At 47.8% G+C, this 17,745-nt stretch overlaps 1 protein-coding gene across 1 annotated transcript in view; it reads left to right on the top strand.

Annotated features, from left to right (window-relative positions):
* PMFBP1 (polyamine modulated factor 1 binding protein 1) overlaps positions 1-17,279 on the top strand; it is a gene marked incomplete at its 5' end in the record, with an annotated part of 51,958 nt that extends 34,679 nt beyond the window's left edge. The window contains 11 exons of the mRNA XM_079760015.1: positions 1,495-1,684; positions 1,833-1,986; positions 2,861-3,028; positions 3,255-3,396; positions 7,629-7,789; positions 8,318-8,485; positions 8,773-8,940; positions 9,727-9,830; positions 10,401-10,475; positions 12,590-12,825; positions 17,141-17,279. Coding sequence (XP_079616141.1) covers positions 1,495-1,684; positions 1,833-1,986; positions 2,861-3,028; positions 3,255-3,396; positions 7,629-7,789; positions 8,318-8,485; positions 8,773-8,940; positions 9,727-9,830; positions 10,401-10,475; positions 12,590-12,825; positions 17,141-17,163 — 1,589 coding nt within the window. The 3' untranslated portion in view covers positions 17,164-17,279. The remainder of the gene's footprint in view (positions 1-1,494; positions 1,685-1,832; positions 1,987-2,860; positions 3,029-3,254; positions 3,397-7,628; positions 7,790-8,317; positions 8,486-8,772; positions 8,941-9,726; positions 9,831-10,400; positions 10,476-12,589; positions 12,826-17,140) is intronic.
* Positions 17,280-17,745: the final 466 nt, after the last annotated feature.

Genomic DNA, 17,745 nt, shown 5'->3' with positions numbered 1-17,745 from the left:
GGTCACCAGTAGCTTCTTGCTTGAGACATAGGGTTTTCTATGGGGTGATGAAAATGTTCTAGAATTAGATATTGAGGATGGTTGCTCACCTTTGTGAGGATGCCAGAAACCACTGGACTAGACACTTTAAAAGGGTAAATTTTGTGTTATGTGACATAGAAATTGGGGGAAAGTAAAAGGTCCAAAGCCGGGCTTCCTCACCCTCCTTTGACTCTGTGTGTCTGTGCTGTTGGCCAGCCTACCTCAACAAGTGTTTCTTAGCTTTGGAGACACAACAGGTCCCACAAACCTCATAATTGTTTCCTCCCCGCACCCCTGCTCAGAATCATTCATCCCTAAGACTCTGCCCTCTGCCCTCTTCCTCTCCTCATTTCCCTCTACACTTGTTCTTTAGTGAACGCCTCTCCTCCTTGGAGCTGCATTGCCCTGCAGATGACTCCAAAACCTAGGCACAGGCCTGATTTCTCACCAGTGGCCAGTCTTATTTTTAGAGACTAGCTCCCCCTGGGCAACTCACCTTCCCCTCTAACTCAACATTCCCCAACCTATTCTCTCCCCTTAAAATATTTTTCTCCCTTCTTACAAGGTGTATAATTATTTCCATAGTGACACCACCTTTCCTCCAGTGTCCTAGGCTGAAAAATGAAGAGGAGACTGATGTTTAAAGTAGAAATTATAGTAGAAACTGTTGGATATGGGGATATATTTGGCATAGAGAAACTCCAGTAAGCAGCTTCGTGCCCAGTGAAGGCAAGGACGTGGGCTAAAGGATAGTGCAGGAAATCGTTCTCCATTCTAATCCATCACAGTGTTCCTAAAGCACTCTTTCCTTCATGTCCGGTTCCTGCTCAAGAACCCAAAAATCAAGTCTAAACTTTCTCTCAAAGTCCTCCAAATCCCCCTCTAGTTCATGCACTTCCTCAGCTCTGTGTCCCAGAACTCCTACCCAGTTTCCTTTCCAATCACACCAGTCTCTGCCCATCCTCCCCCCTCAGGCCTTCCCCTTCCCTTCACCAAGCATTTACGCTAACATTCCTCTCACCGGGAATTTCCTTCTTCTAAGGTGCAACCCTGCCTCTGTTCCTCTGTAAGTCCACCTCCAGCGGTCCTCACATTGACGTGCTTCCTGAGTTAACAGCCATTGCAAGTGTAACATTACAGCGCGCCCTTATCGAGAGGGGCAGCTATGGTTCCTCACTAGATTCTAAGCTCTTAGAGGGTCAGGGCGTGTGCCCAAGGGCAGGATGAGTTGCATAAGATGCACTGAGCCATGCCTATCAATTTGTTTCATTTTAGTGAAGGGTAGTTGAAGACAGATGATTTAACAATGCTCCTTAAGAGCGATAACAAAATGGAGAGAAATGAGGACAGATGGGAAATTGAAGTAGGTCATGAAGGAACGGACTGTTTAACTGGTCTGATTTGAGAGTCTGATCTCCACACATCCTTCCTTCTCACGAGGACATGCCCCTGGCTTGTCTCCTGTCCTTGCAGCTCAGCAAGCAGCCCAGTACAAAGAGGAGGCCGCTCTGGCAAAGACGAGCCTGGAGGATTCCCAGAGGAAACTGCAGAACTGCATTCTCCTGGAGAAGCAGAAGGCCGACACCATCCAGGAGCTGCAGCGAGAGCTCCAGAAGCTGCAGAAGGATTCCCTGGCGGCTGGGGAGGAACTTGCACCCAACAGGTACCACAGGTTTACCTCCGGAGAGAGGCTCTGTCCCTAGTGAGCCAGCCAGGAACAACGGGCCACTGCCCAGGAGTGGGATAGCCAGCTCACAGTCCATCCACACAGGCCACAGCCCGTCCTCCTACTTCCTGCCATTTTGCTTTAGGAAACGGATAGAGGAGCTGACATCGGAACTCTCTGAGACCCTGAGGAAGCTTGAAATTTCAGAGAAGGAAAAGAGGCAGTTTCAGAAGACAGTGACTGAGCAGGAAATGAAACTAAATGAACATCTAGAGCGTATCAAAACCCTACAGCACCAGGTATGAAGGACAAGTAGGCCGCCAGCCAGCTCAGGCATTTGCTCTGTTTAACATTAAATAGATGGGTCTTTATTTGGGAAGATGCCACCAGCAATCCATGGCGAACGAATTGTCTGGAATTTGTGTTAGAATGCTAAGCCAGCTAGTCAGCTCCAGTTCCCATGACCAATAATAAGTATTTTCAAGTGCTAGGCTTACAAATGGCCAAAGGACAGCCCTCGCTGGTGTTACTCAGGGGTGAGAGCACCAGCCGGCACACCAAAGGGCCTCAGGTTCGATTTCTGGTCAAGGGCACCTACCTGGGTTGCAGGTTTGTTCCCGGCCCTGGTCAGGTGTATACAGGATGCAACCAATTGATGTGTCTCTCTTCTCTCTCTCTCTTTCTCTCTTTTCCTCCCTCCCTTCCCTCCCTCCCTCCCTCCCTTCCACTCTATCTAAAAGCAATGGAAAAATATCCTCGGGTGAGGATAAATAAATTGTCAAAGGACAATGTGTTGTTGTTTTTCTAGGATTCAAAAGCTATCCTTGTCAGTTAAGTTAAAACCTTTGATCTCTGAATTATTCTTTCTGCGCTTTTCTCAGATCTTTCTAAACTTTATTCGCAGAGGTTTTATGTGGAAAGCGCTGGTAATTGGGAGAGAAGGTTGATACTGTGGGAGCTGGTTCTATAAATAAAATAAGTTGTTATATCTACTTGAAAAAATGTAAAATGTTGCTGAATATCAGAGGAAACTTTTACATGCTAAATAACCAAGAAGTTGTCCTCATATTTATTTCAGCCATTCCCTGTGTACAATTGTCTGGGTTTGTTTGTGTGCTTTTCCAAAAATATGCAGTCTAAAACTGTCTTTCAGTTCAGTTTTTATTTTCTCAGCACAGAGAGCTAACCAGCACCAAAACCACTCTAGAAGAGGAGCTTAAGGAAGTAACAAGGTTACTAGAGGAGAAACGGGAACAACTGAAAAAAAGTAAAGAACAGGAAACGGTGGTGGAGGTAGAGATTGAGACACTCCGACAAGAATTAAAAAAAAAAGAAAAGATGGTAAGAAGGAGAATCTTGGAAGACTCGAAACAAAATGGAGGCTGTGGGTGCTCAGACCTCAGGGAGGAGGGAGGGAGGGTGGGAAAGGCAAGTGAAGAGGAGAGAGAAGGCCTGAGATACCACAGAGCGCAGAATGGAGCTGTGGGTAAGGAAAGGAAGAGTGGGGTTCTATAGGAGTCTGAGGGTAACACCTCTTTTCTGGGCTTGTTCTTTCATTGGGGAACAGTCAAAGGAGACTTTACGGAAGTTGGAGGAGGAAAATGAGAATATCAAAGCACAGAGTAATCAATGTTCTACACAACTGGAGTCCGCTCTCAGCAAACAGAGCACCTCCCAGAAAATCATCCAAGAGCTGACCAATGAGGTGAGTAGACAGAAACCCCCAGGGAGTAAGAAACTTTGACCCAGTGTCCCTTGGCCTGAAATGGGCTCCTGGCTCTCCTCCACCAGAGAAATGCGACTACCTGCTGGGCCCAGGGCATCCTGTGGGCCCCACAGCTCCACTCTCCTCCTTGAAGGGGGTGCCCCTTCAGTGCCCAGTTGCTCAGCCAAAGAAATGTTTCTTCCACGTGTGGAAGGTCTTTTTATTATTATTATTGATTTTTTTACAGAGAGGAAGGGAGAGAGATAGAGAGTTAGAAACATCGATGAGACAGAAACATCGATCAGCTGCCTCCTGCACATCTCCCACCGGGGATGTGCCCGCAACCAAGGTACATGCCCTTGACCGGGATCGAACCCGGGACCTTTTAGTCCGCAGGCCGACGCTCCATCCACTGAGCCAAACCGGTCAGGGCATGGAAGGTCTTCTTTACAAACATCTGGTGGACCTCCCAGACTATCTGGGCTTTGGCATCAAGTCCTCCGCTGTTGCATTTGAGACCAGAGTTGAGTAAATCCATTGTTTGGGGCAATTTGCTAGGGAACACTTCCAAAAATAATACCAAAGCACAAAAAGGGGATGGGAGAGGAGATGGTCATTTTTCATTACACAGATAAAGGTGACAGAGAGGAGCAAATGGCACCAAACTTATGTGAGGCACGGTGCTTGCGTTCAGTCATCACTTACTGACTGTCGACTTAGGTCCTTTACATGCCTTCCGTCTGCTTTACTCCCAACAAGACATGCATTACTATGATCCTCGGTTTACAGAAAAAAGAAAGGCTGAGGCATAAAGTGACTAATTAGTAAGTGCTGGGATGGGCCAGGATTTGAACCTGGATCATCTGAGTCTAACATCTAACCTCTTTTCCCTTCATCCTGAATGGCAATACTTTCCCCAACTGAATACACTCCATCTTTCTGGGCAAGAAACAGAGCATCTTAATAGGTGGTCTCTTCGGATACAAATGAGAGACCAGCAGCTCTGATTCCTTCACAATATTTTTTTAAGTTAATTTTAAAATACTATGACTATTCTAAGTGTAGGAACAGCACTGCCACATGGAACTTTTTGCAATGGTGAAAAGCTCTCAATTACAGCTGTCTAACAGTACATCCACTAGCCTAATGTGGTCACGGAGTGCTTGGACTATGGCTTAGTATCTCTAAGGAACTGGTTTTATACTTTTAATATTAACTAATTTTAGTTTTATTTAACTGCAAATAGCCTCATGTGGCTAGTGCCTACCATATTAGACAGCATAGAAACTCATGTTTCTGGAGATTTTCCCTCCAGAGATATAAATCTCTCCTTTACTGTGATCCAGAGTTGAGTTCTGAGTCACTCAAATCCCTGAGGAACCACTCTGTAAATAAGGGATACTACCTAAGTATTAATATGGACCTGCCATTACATTTGCCAAAAGAAAGACAGCCATGTCAATGTGGAAGTAAAAGCACTAATTTCAGAATTCTTTTGGTGGGAGTCAGGAGGCTAGAGGGTTTTTATGTATGTGTAAGCATGTTTCACTTTTTAAAAGTATGCCCCAAGTATGGTAGACTTTTTGAATCAATTAAAATAGCCATTAGAAAGAGACTTAGTTTTGCCCAGCCAGGTGTGGCTCAACAGTTGAGCATCAGTCCAGGAACCAAGAGTTCACTGGTTCAATTCCCGGTCAGGGCATAAGCGCCGGTTGTGGGCTCGATCCCCAGTGGGGGTGAGCAGGAGGCAGCTTATGATGATTCTCTCTCGCTCGCCCCCTCTCCCTTCCTCTCTGAAATCAATAACAATATTATTTTTAAAGAAAGAGACTTAGTTTTGCTTTCTAAAATGTATTTTTCTTCCATCAATATTCTCAACTTTAAAATTTCCCATCTGAAGTGAAGCTAATTTATTTTTTATTTATTCTATATTTGGATATCTTATTAAACTCACTTATAAGCAGTAATAGTTTTTCAGTTACTTCTCATGGATTTTCTAAGTTATGGTTAGATCATTTGCAAGCAACAATTTTCTAAACCTTTGTAATATATATTACTCATTTTTCTTGCCTTATTGCATTAGATACTGCCTAAAGTTGAACACAGTTGCATCCTTTTCTTGCTTTTAATGTTAATGGAATTCATGTTTCAGTCTGATATTCCCTGTAATGTGCTGAATAAAATTAATAAAGTGATCCTAATTTGGGCCCATCCTTGCATTCCAAGTATAAATCCCGACTGTGTATATCTATCACTCTTTCCATCACGCTTTGGAATGTTCTAAGAAGTGAAGTAAGGCCAGTAATACAGTAATCAAGATATTAGTATAGGATGAGAGTAGAAAGATAGGTAGGGGTAGACATTGTGGCCTCTGTTAAGAAATTTTGGGTTTTATTCTAAGAACATTTGATAGACATTGATGAAACTTCCTCAAGGGGCAGAGGAAATTATTTGATCTGATTTCAGTTTTCAAAATATAACTTCACCTAATGTGTGGGAATGGATTGGGGAGAGGGGTCAGTGTGGGAGTGAGGAAACCAGTTGGGAGGGTATTGCTATCTAAGTTAGAGTGTTGTCAGTTAAGATAGAAATCAGCAAATTCTGGATATGTTTCAGCAGTAGAATAAACCAGACTGACAGAAAGTGAGGAATTTAGGATGACTTAGTGGAATTCACCTATAAAACCATCCAGGTCTAATGTCTTTGGCAAGGAGAGAGTAGATCTTTATGAGAACTTTTCATTAAAACTCTTTGATTCTTTAATTTTTATATATGTATGTATATATAGTATTTTTAGTATCTTTTCCTGAGCTAAACCACTCATGTTAGAGAAGTTTAAGATAAAGCTTCCATTTCAATGTCTAGCATCACTGTGATATTTTTACCACCTTTATTTTTAGTGTCTCACCTCTATGGTGACATTTCTCAATTCGGCCACCAATTATCAAGAGCTTACGGTGAATTGTAATTTCTCCAGCAACTCCCCTGGTTCACTGTGCAGACCCAGGTGACTCCATGGTTTTCCAAAGTCTCCAAAAACTGTACTTTTATTTGCAGAAGAACAAATTATTCCATCTTTAGGATTAACTTCACCACCCCCTCCCAGATATATAAATATAGGGGCAAAAATACAATCTAACACTTCTCCCATTCACTAGTTCTTAAGGTCAGAGATACTCAGAATTCCACTTGAAAAAACAATAAACTTCAAGCACTGATCAGTTACTGAAGAAAACCCAAAAGAGTGTTTCTCTGTGTGTGTGGCCACATGGAGAATGCAGTGTACTGGAATACCAAAACACAGAAGTCAGGCACATGAATTTCTGAGGTCTCCCTCCTGCTTCCAGACTTAGATGTCAATCCTGTACTTAAAGTACAGAATAAAATGGCTAATTACTTAGCATCTTCATGATCATAGCTCACAGCTATGTAGTATTTATAACCTTACAAAGCCCTTTTACATCCCATTTGGTCATCACAAAAACTCTATGAAGCAGTTGAAAGTATCCTGATTTGCAGAAGAAGAAACTGAGACTAAGAGAGATGAAGTAAATGACAGAACCAGGACCTCAACATAGGCCCTCTAACTCCCGATCTCAATTTCTTTTAACTAGCACGAATACTCAACCCTACGTTTAAGACACAGACTTTCGTTTTTAAATATACTTCTGCCAGAACTGTGTATCCAGTGCATCTCTAATTTCAAACATCGCCCAATGCAGTATTTCACTCAGGCCAAAAAGGTTAATATTTACTGAGCACCTATTATGTGCCACACCCTGAGCTATAAGTGATGGAAGAAAGCACGTGCAGCCCTATTTTCATGGGGCAGTAAGTCTAATGAATTGTGTCAGGAACAAAGTGAGGCATAACGCACACACCTGAGATACTATATCACATCTCCCATCCTAGAATTGGATCTTTATCAAAGGCTGCAGAGTCTGTGAAAGGGATTTTCATGTGCTTGACACATTATGGCCCAGAACCTCCAGGAGTCCTTGCATTTGGGGGGACATGCTAAACAGAAGGGGAACAGTGGGGAGAGGAGTGCAGAAGAGCCCGGAATGGCAGCTCTTCCTTTTACAACAATGCGGTGGAGATGGGGGCATTATCACACACTGCTCTGCGGGTGAGTGCAGAGAGAGGAGAGCCCAGTGCTCGTCCTGTTTCCTGTGGACACAGAATGCCTCCATCGCCATGAACCTTGACAGTGATATTCCCCCTCCCTAAAGGTAGCCTCTCAGAAGGAGACCTTAGTGAGTCTGCAGACCCAGCTGGACAGGGCTAAGCATAAAGAGCAGCAGTTTCAGCAGACCATGGTCAGTAAAGAAGTCTATGAGGAACTATCCCGGAAGTCAGCTGCCTGCCAAGACGACCTGACGCAAGCTCTCGAGAAGGTGGGCCACACCCTGTATCTCTAGGACAAAGACATGTCCTTGCAGCGGGAGAGGCATAGAAACCAGTTTCCTACACTACTGACTGTCCCCGAGGCTCGTGCAAACCCCGGCACGAGCTGGGAGGTCTGTCCAGAGAAGGCCTACTTCTTCTGAGTAAGGGTTTTGGGGAGGGCTGGGAGGAGAGGAGGGAGGCCAAATCTGACAGATCTTTCTGCCCAGGGGTGACCCAGGGCAAGGTCCTTCCAAAACCTGGGTTATCAGGTAAATTCATGCCCCATCCCTGTGCTGACCATGTCTGACTGATCCATTCATAGGACTAAAAAGAGAGGTAACAGAGGAGGGAATGTAGGGATGCAGGGAACCAACTACCGTCACTTCCCGCCCTCTGTGGGACAGTAGGAAAGTGACCGGGTGTCTGCCGCCCTCGGTAGAGGACAGGGCGGGTTGGAACCCTTCTCCATTCAGGGCTCGGCAGAGAGGCCCACAGGGCTCTGACAGCCACCTCATCCCCTTCGTCTTTACCTAAAGCTCAACCACTCGATCTCAGAGACCAAGAGCCTGCACCGAAGCCTGATGCAGGCCCAAGAGAGGAAAGTTCAGCTGGAAGAGGAAATCATGGCTTATGAGGAGAGGATGAAAAAGCTCAACATGGAATTAAAGAAACTTCAAGGCTTCCATCAGGAGAGTGAGATAGAGGTGAGGAGCAGCCTGGGGCTCAGGCTGCCTTCCTGTTCCAGGTCCCCAAGGTCACCTCTTACACCCACAACTATTTAGCACTGAGCCATAATGGGTTCCCTCCCCTTGTTTGGTCCTGTGAGTTTAAGGCCCCCGAGGCAACGATCAGAGCAGCAGCGCCCTCTGCTGGCCACTGGCAATAAAATGCCCCCTAACAAAGCTGAGAAAGGGCCCTCTGGCCTGGTCATGGGTCTCTGGGGCCCGGGGGGCAAGCCGGGGTCTCCTCCTCACTTTGCGGCCCTGAGCAGGTACACGCCTTCGACAAGAAGCTGGAGGAGATGAGCAACCAAGTGCTGCAGTGGCAGAAGCAGCACCAGTGTGACCTCAAGATGCTGGCCGCTAAGGAAGAGCAGCTCCGGTCCTTCCAGGAAGAAATGGCCACCCTGAAGGAGAACCTCCTTGCCGACGAGAAGGATGTAGGTGCTCCTCGACTTCTGGTCACTTCTTCCCACTTCCTCCCAGCACTGCCTACAGCCACCTGGCTACCGTACAGCCCTTGGTGGGGGGTGGAGGTGCCTGGGAGCAAGGAAAGACACCTGCTCTATTCAGCACAAAGCAGGGTCTGGGTGCCGTAGCGTCTGTGTCGACCTAACCATCTTCCCGTGGCTTTGTTGATAGAGCTACTGAGCCAAACAAAAGCCCATTCCAGGGGAGGAAGAGTGCCGCCTCCCTGTCAGGTGACTTAGAAAATCCACGGGGCAGTTTCCCTCCAGAACCCATTCTGATGCTTTTCTTTTCCCTGCAGTGGAGTCAGCTAAGATCTTAGGATGTGCCCCATGCCTGGCACCCTGAGCAGTGAAATTCATGGCAGGAAGCCATAGGATACCTTGGGGTGGCCACAGGGCCTTGGCTCCAATGGGGGGGGGGGGGGCATCTCTTCCTCAAGATATTTTTTCTTTCCATATTAAAATATTGGCTTAACCGATTGTTTTTTTAAAACAATAATGCCTTTGGCCTGAAAATAAGTGTACAAGTTCACTTTGTCTCTACTATACTAGTAAACGGTGGCTGCTCAGAGATGGCACCTTTGTGTGGGTGCAGCCGGCATGCTGGAGGCGGCATCCTGCTGTGGCAGTTCCAACTCTGGCCAGCAGAGGCAGTGTTTCCTCTCCCAGGAAGAGAGAAGAAGCCTGACTTGGGAGCAGGGAGGTGATGGGCCCATGCTCCCACCCCTTACCATCTCATTTTCTTCTCCTACAAAGCCCTGTTGCCTGCCCCAGCGGCCCGTGCTCAAAGACACCTGCAGGCTGCACCGAGAGAATGATCAGATCATGACCAACATGGAGCAATGGGCAAAAGAGCAGAAGTGAGTAAGGAAGAAATAAGGCCAGGTCCCAAGGCCTGGGCTAAACTGAGGACCCATACATGTACCAAAGTATAGTCTCTTCTCTCTCTCTCTCTCTCTCTCTCTCTCTCTCTCTCTCTCTCTCTCTCTCTCTCCTCTCTCTTTCCCCTCTCTCTCTCCCTCTCTCTCTCTCCCTCTCTCTCTCTCTCACACACACACACACACACACACACACACACACACACACACTGCCCTTCTGGGAAGCTGACCCCATCTCAGCCCACACCCAAGTCTTGGGGGTAAGCCAGAAGGCCCTGCTGACGTAGAAGAGAAGCAGCTCTGATGGGTGCTTCACTGAGGGTCAGATTTCCTCTTCCCAGCCTGGGTCCGGCTTCGCTGCCTGGGATCCCAGGGAATCTGCACAGGAGTTGAGCATGGAGAGTCCTCTTAATTGCCAGGGCCCAGGAAGGCTCCAGCTCTGGGGCCTGGGGCCCCGCAGAAGCCTTGCTGAGAAACCCAATCTCCCGTGTAGCCGGCCCAGGCTCTGCTCACAGGGGTCTGGGAACTCTTTTCTCGTGGATTTTATTACAGGGTCGCCAATGAGCAACTAGGAAACAAGCTCCGTGAACAGGTCAAATACATTGCCAAGCTGACTGGTGAAAAGGAGTAAGTCATCCCACACCACCCTGGCTGCGGCTTGGGCCCTAAGTAGAAGGATCGGCCAGGAGCCAGGGCTGGCTTTCTCACTGGCTACGCGGGTCAGACCCCAGGAAAGGCCTGGGACTTTGAAAGACCCCGAGTCCTGTCCACATCTGTGAGACCTTGGACACATCACTTTACCTCTTGAGGCCATAGTTCCCTCAACAATAATAAAAGGGAGTTAATAGTCCCCACGCGCCTTCCCACGGTCACTTCCTGTGATTCTCCGAGGTCAGAAACGCTGAGAAGGAAAGGGCACAGGAAGCAGACTGTGTTAGTTAGGGGGGGGGGGGCAAGCTGCTGTAACAAAGATCTCCAAGTGGAGGAACCTAGAACATAGAAGGAACAGCTCTAGGAGGTGAGAAGTCCAGCTTGGTGGGGTTCCTCTGTCCCACAGGGTCATTTGGGGACCTAGTTCCTTCTACCTGTTGCTCTACCTCCTCTGGGCCTTGCTTCACTTTCATGGTCAAAGCTGGATCAGCAGAGAGTGGCAGGAGAGGAGTGTTGGAATTCGGGAAGGGGGTAAAGATAGGAATGTCTAAAACTGAGATTTCAAAGGGGGGGGGGGTGGGTAGTAAAAGGAAAGACAAGCTCTAGGGCAGTGCTTCCCAGTCTCCTGCTAGAGAACGCTCAGAATGTGATCGCACTGGTTTGGCACCTGGAAGGTCTGGGATGGGGTTGCTTTGACCAGTCAGCAGCTGCCCCAGACCCTGCACCAAGGGCGGAGGTATCCCAGCACACCTAGAACCAACCCATTTGTAGAAGGCTCAGTTCCAGGCTGCGACCTAGAGAGGGGGCCCGAGTGGAAAGAGAGGGCATTGGAATAAGGAGGTAGGAACGGAGAGGCTATGGCTTGGATAGAAAGTACGAAATGGTGAAGGCATCGGGAGTGCTGACAGGAGTGGGCCGGACAGAGTGGCAGAGAGCCAGGGGCATAGCGACCCCCACCTGCAGGCCCAGGGGCATGTGGAATGCGGCGACCACGTGAGGAGCTCCAAGGGACTGGGTGTCTTCCACTCTGGCCAGGTTTATAGACCGCAAGAGGGCAAAGCACAAGCCCAGAGGGGAAGTTGAGGATGAATTTCTTATTTGACTTCCTTTAGAATAAATAAAAAACCATGAAATTTTTCACTAGGGTAACAATATTTTCTGAAAGGGTTTAACGAAAAGAAAAATTGTCCGAATCTGAGGGTAACAGAGAACGTCAGGCTTTTTCTTATATTGTGCCAAGTTCTGGTCCTCTCTTCATAAGGAACCCATTCTTGAATCTCTTTGGAGGAAAACCATCTTCGAATAATAATAATAGCTCCACTGATATGTATTATGTACACATGTGAGGCACCAAGGGCTTTACCTGTGTCGACTTAGGCGGATGAGGAAAGAGGGACGCACAAGCTAAGGAACGTGCCCATGGCCTCACAACTAGTAAGGGCAGAGCCAGCCCTCCAGCCCAGGGAGTCTGGTCCCTGAGCCCTCGTCACCCTTACCCTCCACCTCGATGTGGAGAAATACAACCGTCGATATGAATAATTGCCATGGATCAAGCCGTGGGAAATATGTAGAGTTATCTTCCCCGTCACCTGCATTACAGCCATTTTCTCATTGTAAAACGGGGATAAGTTACTCGCCCAATCTCTCAAACAGAGCCGGATCCCCGTGCTTCCCACCTTTCAGCAAAGGGGTGTGAAAGAACTTGGACTCGGGCATGAGAACGGAGTGAGAGTGTTTCCGAGGCATGGCCAGGAGAGACACATGGTCAGAGTTGTTCCTAACAGCCCTCTGGCTCTTCCAATCAGATCTCTAGCATTTGTCACACTCAGTTATCCCCATCTAACAGATGAGAAAACAGAGCCAAAGCTGAGATGACTCAGTGGGTCTGGAGTCCACCTCAACCCCAGGCCTGGCCTCTTCCAGGGACACACAGAGGCTGCATTCCCACAGAGCACGTCTGAGAGGGCTCGCTCTGGAAGGAACCAGGCGTCCATGTCTCTCCATTCTGGGGTGCCTTTCTCTGTCCTTTCCTGGGGGGAACCGAGGAGCTGACGCAGACCAACACCCACCTGTCCCCTTTCCTTCCCCAGCCACCTCCACAATGTAATGGTCCATCTGCAGCAGGAAAACAAGAAACTGAAGACCGAGATTGAGGAGAAGAAGCTGAAATCCGGGCACCAGAGGTTATGCGGGAAAGGGCTGAGCTCGTGCAAAACAGAGCCCACACAGAGGAAGGTGTGTGGCACCCTGGACTGGAGGGGGACGACCCATAGCCTGGGCCAGAGAATGGATGTCACCAAGTTTGTCGGGACTCCGCTCTGCTCAGGTATGTCCCCCATTCGTCTTTTGCTACGTATTGTGATGTTGTCTTAGTCCCATGGGTCAAAACGATAGCAGCCTGATATTATTTTTCAAGAGATCACTGGATTGCGAACTCAAAAGGGAAAAGAAAACAAGTCAGAACCAGAGATCACTGTTTCTCTGTCTATAGACAAGGCTTGTTCTTCTCACCTAAGTGTCTTTGCTGGTACCCAGTGCTCATGTCTCAGATCTGCCCTTACCCTGACCCGTTGGAATTGTGGGGACAGAGAGCAGCAGAACAGGCATCTTCCGCCTGCAGTGTGTTCTGGGAGCCACACGAGAGCTCCCTGTGCCCTGCACAGCCATCTTTTCTGCCACACAGACTCCCTGTCACCATGAGGAAAATCACACTGCAACAGAGCAGCCTTCCTTGCCCAAGGCCAGTCCTGAGGAATCCCCTCATTAATTTCTCCTCAAGTCAAGACTGTCGCTTCCTCCCGATTCCCTCCAGTTCTTCATATTGCTAGAACCAGCGCCCTCCCCTGGGCATCACTCCCACACGTCTCTCAGAGGACAGTGAGTCCCCATCCCTCCCTCTTGACCTGGATCAGCTCCTACGAGAACATATCAAGGTCCCAGCCTACTTTGCAATATGCTGATGTTTACTGAGTTCTGTCCACTTCCTGCAGGGGAGGGAGCCTCGGCACCCTACCTCCATCTCCAGGCCCAAACCCTAAAATAAGACATGCGCACAGCAGTCCCGGTGAGCTCCCAGCATCCTGCAGACATCTCTGGCCCCTCCAGCCCCCAGCAGGGTGTTCACCGCTGCTTTCTCCGGATTCTAATAAGTATAGGCCTCTTTCCCATTTATAGGGGCTGTCATTCCCAAAGCGAGCTTCTGGATTCATGTATAAACCAACAAGAGATACTGAGCTCCTTTTTTATTCTTTCTATCTTTGTCTGGAATGTAAGAAGAAGAAAAAAATCTAAAAACCTTAAAGAGGAAAGGAACCCTGAGGTGCAAAAGAAAGGACGAGAAATAAGTGATGCGTTTTCCAAATGGAGGGGGAGAGTTCGCCATCTGCTTCCTCCCCGGCCACCACATTTCATTCCTCCTCTTAACAGTTTTATGCTTTTCCCCAGCCAGCTCAGTACAAGTAAAACTCCATTATAACAAACTCCAAGGGCAGCTAAACTATTTTATTGTGGTAGGATTTTGTTAAACTGAGAACATGTGTAGAATTCCTATTTCTAATCTGTAGGAAATTGAGAGAAATGGCTACTAAGGTAAAGTAAGAGAAAGAAGTAGAAGAGCTTGCATTTCAGGGTGGAGGGGAAGGGGAAGCAAAGGAAGAAACCCACTAGTTGGGAGCAGTTCTTAAATAACCTCCCTCCCAGCCAAAGGCCAAGGAAAGTCACTGCTTACAGCGATGCCCCTGCCAGAACTCGGGAAAGGCAACGCCAGGCGGGCAGCGGGAGGCGGGGTGAGGGCACATCTGGTGTTTCTTCTGTGGTGGGTGTGGTCTGCTCACGCTCTTTTGACTGTGCTCCCCCATTTGACTTAGAATAAGGATTTATTTTCTGGAGAAAACAAAGACGGGAGAACCTGGTACTAATAATAGCTTCCTGCTTCTAGCCTGTGGACCATTTACTTAAACCAAAGTTCAGTGTCATTAAAATTCCCAGTACAGTCTACTAAGGCATTTTTTGACTTTATTTTACAAAGAGGTTTTCTACATGTTGGTGAGAGTGACAATATCTGGATACTTTGAATATTGTACATTTTTTCAAAGTTGTCTTTCACTTCCTGTGGGGTGATTTCACTGGAGCCAAGCAGGTAGCAAGGGAGTTATGGGGAGCAAAGGTGTAGCAGAGCCAGAAAAGCATCATGATGTCCCCCAGCTGTCTGGCCTTCAGACAGGACAAGGGGCAGGGAGGCTGAGTGTTGCCTGCCTATAATTCTTTAAGCCAGAGGTGGGGAATCTTCTTTCTGCCAAGGGCCATTGGATATTTATAACATCATTCAAGGGCCATACAAAATTATCAACTTACAAATTAGCCTGCTATATTTGGTCCAACAATTAACTCACCCCTAATACCTTGGCAGGGCCTGACCAAATGATCTTGCAGGCCTTACAGGGCCCGGGAGCCAGACCTTCCCCAACCCTGCTAAGCAATAACCAAAGTTAGTTCCTAAAAAGTAGTTTAAACAGCTGACATTTTTTAAAAACAGTTTCTGTATGATACTTAATGATGGACACACATCATTACACGTTTGTCCAAACCCATAGAATGTGCAACACCAAACATGACTCCTAATGTAAACTGTGGACTTTGGGGGAGTAACAATGTATAGGTTCATCTAGGGCAGTGATGGGCAACCTTTTGAGCTTGGTGTGTCAAACTTCACCAAAAAACTGAGCATAACTCGGGTAGTGTGTCACTTTGAGGAAAAAACTAACTCCAAGACTCTAGTCACAAATGTTTCATCCTCAGGAGCAGCAAATGTTTCATCCTCAGCATGCGGCCTCGTGTCATCAGAAATGGCTACGCGTGTCAGTGCTGACACGCGTATCATAGGTTCGCCATCACTGATCTAGGGTAACAAAAATACACTCCATTATACTCTGGTGGGAGACGATGATGATGGCAGAGGCTGCACATGTGCGGGAGCAGGAGAAATCTCTGCACCTCCTGCTCAATTTTGCCACATACCTAAAACTTCTCTAAAAAAATAATAGAAAAGAAAAAATGACTACAAAGCTAGGACTTAACCAAGGGGATTAGAAATAAAACTAGAGGCCCAGTGCATGAAATCCATGCACTGGGCGGGGAGGGAGGGTCCCTCAGCCTGGCCTGCACCCTCTCGCAGTCCAGGAGCCCTCGGAGGATGTCCGACTGACAGCTTAGGCCTGCTCCCCTTAGTGCTGCCATGGAGGTGGGAGAGGCTCTTGCCACCACCGCCACTGCACTAGCCAGCTTCTGGCTAAGTGAGCCTGGCTTTTGGCTAAGTGGAGCTCTCCCTGTGGAAGCGCACTGACCACCAGGGGGAAGCTCCTGCATCGAGCGTCTGCCCCTTGGTGGTCAGTGCGCATCATAGCAACCAGTCATTCTGCCATTCAGTCGATTTGCCGTTTAGTCAATTTGCATATTAGTCTTTTATTATATAGGATAAGTGCTTCAGCCACCCAGTGAGAGGATGCCACTCAGATTCTGATACCTAGGACCAGCAGAATCCTGTGTAACAGATCCTCTCCATCCACCAGAGTATAATTCTCTCCCTGGGCTAAAGGGGCCCAGAGCAAACATTAGCCCCTCAGCCTGCTTCCTTACTGAAGGGAAGAGGGAGCTCCCTGAACCACCAGGTTGCCACATACACACTTGCCTTTTGAGCCTCCTCTACACAACCCAGCTGAGGGGGAAGCTTCCTGCCATGGACAGGGCCTGGCAAGCAAAGTCTGGGGTCCCCAGAATGAGACCCCTATTTCAGCCCAAGACCCTCAACTGTTGACATATCCAACGTGTCTAAAGCACCCAATAGGCATTCAAGGACAGGTGCACGTGACTGATACAGGCAGGGGACCCCTGAAAAGACAGTGCAACAACCTTGCTGCTCCCTCAAACCCAGAAGTCTAAAGGCCAGTCTCAGGAGGCACTTCAGGGCTGTTGTCACAGAAATGTTTTTGTACCTCTAGGAAAAGACTTTAGCACCTAAGGCAGTGGTCGGCAAACTCATCAGCCAACAGAGCCAAATATCAACAGTACAACGATTGAAATTTCTTTTGAGAGCTGAAAACCGACTTCTGCGCATGGTCCACGAAGTTTCAATCGCACTGTACGTGTGCGCCCGCACGTGTTGTTTTGTGGAAGAGCCACACTCAAGGGGCCAAAGAGCCACATGTGGCTCGCGAGCCGCAGTTTGCCGACCACTGACCTAAGGGAATGATGGTAGGAATCAGAACATTAAAGCTAAAAGGAACTTACAGGTGGATCTGAATGGACAGGATCTGCCAACCAAAAAGCATTGGAGACACAGGTACAGACTCTTAGGCAGCCTTCGGTAGAGCCTTGGGGAGAGGAGCCTGGTGGCACCCAGGTGTGCCAAGTGTCCCTCGCCAGGTGTTCTTGCTTTTAAACTAGAAGGTCAGATTGGACTCATGGTTTTCAACACCTCTCTGGCCTCAATTTTCTTCTCTAAAGAACCTGAAGGTGAGTTTGTGACTCATCAGAGCCTCTTAATAATAAAGCCATGAATTGAAACCTCAATCTTTTTCCTTTTCTGTTGCATCCCAAGCCCAAGTGTGTAAATAGATTACATCCCAGCTTACTTCTCTCCACAGAGCAAGTAGACAACTTCTGCTAGCCCTTCAACCCAGGGCCAAGAGAGAAGCCTCCAGGCAAGCAGCCAGAAGCCCTCTCTTCACTCCAGAGCTGCGAGAAGTCCGTTTCACCTACATTCCCAATAAAAGCGGTTAGAGGTAAAAAAAAAGAAAAAGGAAAAAGAATGGAAGTAGAGGTGTAGCTGGTGCTGGCTGGTAAAGTCTGGCTTCCAAACTCATCTTTAAAATTGATTTAAATTTTAACCTATAATGAGCTGTAACAGATGGAAATCCAAATCCCAGGAACAGAGTGGGGAAGGGAGTGGAACTGAGTCAGCAGCGTGAGCCACGCACCTTGGGCTCTGGCTGAGGGCTGGCCAGTATCCAGCTGCTTCTTAGCCCCAAGCCTGTCGGTGCTGCGGCCCCAACACAGAACCTTGCACCCAGCACACCCGGCAGAAGCCCAACCCTAGGGAATCACAAAATAAGGACCTTGGGTGATGCAAAGGGCCAAATACTCAGTTACCTCAGCAGACTTAAGAGGCTGCTTAACAAAACACTAGTGATTCCAACGTAAGGATCATTTGTTTATTTATTTGTTTAATTTCAGAGAGGATGGGAGAGGG

Source organism: Cnephaeus nilssonii (genome assembly GCF_951640355.1).
Source record: "Cnephaeus nilssonii genome assembly, chromosome: 20".
In the NCBI taxonomy this organism is placed as follows: domain Eukaryota; kingdom Metazoa; phylum Chordata; class Mammalia; order Chiroptera; family Vespertilionidae; genus Cnephaeus; species Cnephaeus nilssonii.
Note: the sequence above shows the minus strand (reverse complement) of the source record. Positions and strands in the feature narration are given on the sequence as shown.